Here is a 5,449-nt window from a genome sequence, read left to right as displayed (position 1 = left end):
AAAAAAAAAAAAAAAAAAAAAAAAGGACTTGGGGATGTAGCTCAGTGGTAGAGCGCTTGCACACCATAAACAAGGCCCTGGATTCCATCTCTATCACCTCAAAACAAAACCACACACAAACATCATTTCCCATTCATTCAGTTAGCAAAAACGAAACGGCATGACGACATCAACTACTAGTAAGGATGTAGATGGATATCTTAAACACTACTCTAGGGGTTTAAGGTGGCATAACTATTTTGGAAAACACAGTTACTATCTCTTAAAATTGAACAATCCCAGAAACTGAAATCTCACGCAACTGCTTTTCAGTATATATATAAAATCCTTGCATAATATGCAACAGAACATATGGGATTACTGCTCATAATAGATAGCAAAAGTACAACACAGCACCTCAAAGCAAACAAACAAGGGAGCAACTGTCAAAGAGAACATGAGGTGCAGAGACCAGTGTATCTACAGATGGAACGATATCCAATGGTGGAGAACCTGCGGCATGCATGCTGCAACCGGCTGTTTGTTATCACCGGAAGCCCTAAAAACGGTCACCACCACCAATATAGGCAGTTAAAAGGGAATGGGCAGACAAACGTTGACATGAATACTAGCAACATATTACTAAGTGGAAATGTCCCTCAAAATCACATTTAGCATTAGTCATCAATACATTTAAAATCTGAGAACACTAGTAATCTTAATTTTAAAAAAAGGTTACCAAAGAAACGATGAGCCCAGAACACAGGGTAGTGGGCCTGGGGAGGGGAGGGCAGGGAGGTTACTGCTAAGGTCGAGGTATTGGCTAGGTGATGGGCTTGGGAGTGCTTGCTACATACACTATGGAAATGCGACAATTTGCTAACCCTAAGGTCAGGTCAAACATGGACTGTAATGAGTATGAAGCAAAACTTAGTCTTAATCGGAGACTGAACCTTCCTTCTCAGCTGGTGGTCTGGATTTAGAGAAGGCTGGTTACCTGTGGGCTTTCTGCAAACTCTGTGAGAAAACCAAGGTGCTCTGATCACTGTTTTTTTTTTTTTTTTTTTTTTTTTTTTTTTTTTTTTTTGCATTCCAGGCCACTTAAAATGTTTTTTTTGGGGGGTGGATGCTGGGGATCAAACTTGGGTCCTTCAGCTTGAGAGGCAGGCACTGGAACCACTGAACTAAATCCCCAGCCCTAAAAGTGGTTCTTTATTGTATGTTTGTGTTTAACCAATCCCAGTCAGAAAACTTTTGGTAGCAGAGAACTCAACTCTGAAGTACACAGTACATGAAGACCATGTGAGATAGTGAGTTCAGGGAATAATAAATTAAAAATCCTAAAACCAGCACCCACATTAAGAAACAGAACATCAACAAACCCAAAAGTCCTCATGTGTCCTCCCCATAACACCCATCCCTTTCCTCTGCAGAGGGGGCCACTTTATAGCATTTATTTGCACACATGGATTCATTTAGGAATTAGCCACTTTGTAGAACACTTAGGCTACTGTTAATAGTTCTTTTCCTTTTTTTCGGGGGTGGGGTGGGGGGAGATACAAGGTCGGGGTAGGTAGTTCAGACTGGCTTTGAACTCACTGTGTAGCTTGGGCTGGCCTCAAATTCATGGCAATCCTCCTGCCTTGGTCTCCCAAGTTCTGGGATTACAGGGATGTGTCTGGCCTGTTAAAAGTTTTTCAACTGATTTTATTTTATTTTTCAAAGTCAAAACTTAAATCACTCATAAACAATGCAAATTTGCCTTCTCTTCAGAATCTTTCACTTTGTTTTCTCATCTAATCATTATATCAAATAGCATTTTCAGCTGTGCTATTTGTGTCCAATGAATGAAAGTGCTAAATACAACAACAGAATACCTTTCCTGTTGGGGATGAGGGCAGAAGGGTGGCTGCTGGAGAATTCTCTCTTCGGCAAAGTATTCTACTGTTGTTCTCCTATAGCTTTGCATTAAATTCATTTTTATCAAATACATTTTTCCCTTTGACCTGTTAATCAGATGAGGAACACATTAATGGACAGTCGCATGGGAAGTCACCCTCAGATGATTCCACTACGACTCTCACCTGGCCAACATTTATGATTCTCTCACTATAACGAAGGGTTCCACCTGCTCGTAAATGACGGAGCTCACACGTGCTGGGTGTGAATGCTTTTGTGTACTTGTCAGGACTGGCTTTCTAGTACAGTGACTTTAAGAAAATAAGGCAGCTTATACTTGTAAACAGCATATACTTAAATACTATTTTGTCACCACTGTTCTATAGTTCAAGAATAATTATGTATGTGAATCTTCACTGGTTTGTTTTGTGCTTCTCATTATTTTTTATTATTTTCACTTCCCATAATACTCCTTCTACTCACAAGTGATTTTGAAAGCATTTAAATTTCACAACTGAATTATTTGATTTCTTGAAGTTTTCCCTTCTCTGTCAGTTCTCTTTTCACCTTTGTGTATTATTTTGTCATCTCAATATCTCCGGTTATTTCTGTTGCCTTGTTTCCCCCACAGAGCCCACTTTTCTGCAATTGCATTGAGCAAACGCTTCCAATCTCTCTTCTTGCGCCTAGGCGTGGCAGGCACTTTGTCTATAAAGACTTTTTCTCTCCTGGTGCATCCTAGGATAAAGCAGTCTGCCCAGGACTTGGCTCAGTCCAGGCTGCATTTTCTGCTTTTTCTGAAGCAGCTGGAATGACCCCAGCTCTACTTTAATAACGTCAGGAACGTGCTGACTGCAGTAAGCATGATGGACTCCACACCCCTGACCCCCACCTTACTGGAAATAAATGAGTTTTACTTTTAATAACGAAACATTTATTGGTACATTTTAGGAGTACATAATGCTGAACCCATCAGAGGGACTTTGCACTGTACATGGTACATCCTGCCTCTTTTTTCCCATTCCCTCCTCCTCTAAAGCCCCTCTCCTATGTAAAAAAGCTTTGTTTCCATTTTTTCCTTCTATTTTCACTTCTCTTCCTTGTCCCTTTCTTCCTTTCTACCCCCTCCCTTATTCCCATTCCAACTAATAAGTGGGGGTTTTAAGGTCTTTGAACACCCTTGCCTTTCTCACGAAGGGGAGGTCCCATGACAGCATCTTGTGCCTCTCTTCAACTCACTGCCACATGTCTTATACGTAGCAGAACTGCTTCACAATTTGTGACACTTCTAGCCCTGATAAGATGTTTTCCCTTCATAGTCATCCTTCCGTCGCTGTGTTGGAGATGGAATCCAGGGCATTGTGCTGCTGTGCCACTGAGTCACACCCAGCCCTACTTCCCCTCCTTTTGTTCATTTCCCCTGTGTAACAGTGCCATCTTTCTCAGACCTGGTTGTGCTCTGTCCCAACACAATTGTGACTCAACAACTGAGTGACCTTTGACTCAGCTCAGTTCTGACACTACTTGGGTGAGCAAGGCCCCACAGGGACAGGCTCAGTGCCACAGATGACCCCATTTCAGATGCCAGTCACAAGTCCTGCCCCACCTGTACAGTCTGACCCAGGACTATCAACTGGGATTCCCAGAGTCTCCTCCTGAGGTTCAACAGAGCACCAGGACAATTCATAGCACACTGGAAGGCCCTTTACTTAATTTAGTGGTTTATTGTAAAGGATACAACTCAGGCACTGCTTGATGGAACTGAAGCACAGGCACAGAGCATCCCTGATGTTCCAGCCCATCATTTTCCAGGCACTTCCAATCTGGAAGCTCCAAAGCCCCTCTGTTTACAAAGTTTTAATGTAGGATTCATTCCTTAGGCATGAATCACTGGCCACCTCATCACTAGCCCCTCTACTCAAGAGGCCCAATCTTTGGTCCTTACCTAGGTCTTTCTGGTGATCAACCCTGCCCTGATGCTGTCTTTGGGACCCCAGCCATCTTCTTAGATACCAAAGACACTCATATCCTGGGGGATTTCAAAGGGCCAGGAACTTGGAACCAGGACCAAATACTGAATTTATTTTTTATCACAACAACTACTGATGGATTCTTTGCACCATGGCCATTCTAAATATTCTCAAGTCTCACCCACTCCACTTTCTTCCCTACCTTGATTCTGAAATCTGACAGATAACCTTGAGTTTTACACTTGGGTATACAACCTAGCCTGCGTCACATTTTGTATAAGGTGTTATCACAGACAAGGTCTATTTTATTGGGCACAGGTGTCTTATTATTCCAGAAACATCTGCAGTAAATACTGTCATTTTCTTTACTGAGTGGCTTTGTGAAAGTTTACACATTAACACTATAGGCACTTGTCAGGTGTATATACAAAATATTTGGTGGCTTTTGTAATGTAACAGATATGCTGCCATGTGTGTTTTGTCATGTCATGACTCTTGTGGATCTAAGAAGCTGCTTTTTTTTTTTTTTTTTTTTTTTTTTGGTACCAGGGATTAAACTCTGGTCCTTGCGCTTGCAAGGCAGGCCACCGAACCACTGAGCTAAATCCCCGGCCCTTAAGAAGTTGCTATTTTAATTGGTTAAGATGACTTTGTATTGGCAGTGCAAACCCTTTTGAGCTTTCTCTTTTAACACAAGTGGCAGATGAGCCCAGTGGCTTGGTGACAATCCCTTTGCCTACCGGCTACAGACAGCCACAGTGACACCTGTGCCCCTAATATGCAAAAAATTTAGTGATGTTCCACACCTTTCCCTCCAGAACAGGCACTGGGGAACCAAGACACTGCATATTCTGAGAGGATACACACAAGTGCTCTCTGGCTGCCTTCTGAGACCCATCTCACTCTAAAGAGCACTGGCACTGCAGGTGCTACCGAATGAACAGCCTCATGACTTTGAAAACTGGACAGCATCACAGACCTACACAAGTGCCACCTGGAAGGAACTGGCATTTGGACTATTCCACTAACATGTAATTTTCTTTTATCTATCTTTGCCTATATTTTTATGTATATCTTTTGCTTATTTTTGCTTATCTGCTTTTGTGTGCAATGCAATAAACTGATTCATTTGGAAGCCATCTTTGCATCATTTCCTTTATAACCCAATTAAAGGATAAAAGGATTGGCCCCTCCTGGAGAAAATGTAATCCTTGAGATTAAAGAGTTACCAGTTATATGTGAACCCATAAAATCATCATCTCCAGGGTGACAAAATGGTGTTGTTTCTAAAATTTGGGCTTCGTCAATTAAAAGTGTCTGGAAATAGAACTGATTTATTTATTGGTCTTTCTATCCCACAAGTTTGCTATAATCACTTAACAGTTCTAAAACTGCTTCTGTAGATTCTACTGGATTTTCTACAATTAGTTGTCTTTAAATAAAGATGGTCTTACATCTTCTCAGTATGTGCATCTTTTATTTCTTTCTTTATCTTTTTTGAAATGGCGAGGTCTTACAGAATCACAGTCAATAGAGTATTCACATCCAGGCCTCATCTGAGATACTAGATACCAGGCTAAAGTTTTTTTTTTTTTTTTTTT

At 41.3% G+C, this 5,449-nt stretch overlaps 1 protein-coding gene across 7 annotated transcripts in view; it reads right to left on the bottom strand.

Moving 5' to 3' along the window:
- Rptor (regulatory associated protein of MTOR complex 1) overlaps positions 1-5,449 on the bottom strand; it is a 348,014-nt gene that overhangs the window by 147,280 nt on the left and 195,285 nt on the right. The window contains exons 1-2 of one of the 7 annotated variants that reach the window (XM_010618591.3): positions 3,063-3,478; positions 1,857-1,985 (exon numbers count right to left, since the gene is read on the bottom strand). The exons of 5 other annotated variants lie outside the window; for them this stretch is intronic. In XM_010618591.3, the coding sequence (XP_010616893.1) occupies positions 1,857-1,972 (116 nt within the window). In that variant the 5' untranslated portion in view covers positions 1,973-1,985; positions 3,063-3,478. Of the gene's footprint in view, positions 1-1,856; positions 1,986-3,062; positions 3,479-5,449 lie in introns of those variants that run through there. One more of the 7 variants, XM_019206687.2, reaches the window with a different exon arrangement.

This window comes from Fukomys damarensis, unplaced genomic scaffold, assembly GCF_012274545.1.
Source record: "Fukomys damarensis isolate Sample0158 unplaced genomic scaffold, DMR_v1.0_HiC HiC_scaffold_23, whole genome shotgun sequence".
NCBI lineage: Eukaryota > Metazoa > Chordata > Mammalia > Rodentia > Bathyergidae > Fukomys > Fukomys damarensis.
Note: the sequence above shows the minus strand (reverse complement) of the source record. Positions and strands in the feature narration are given on the sequence as shown.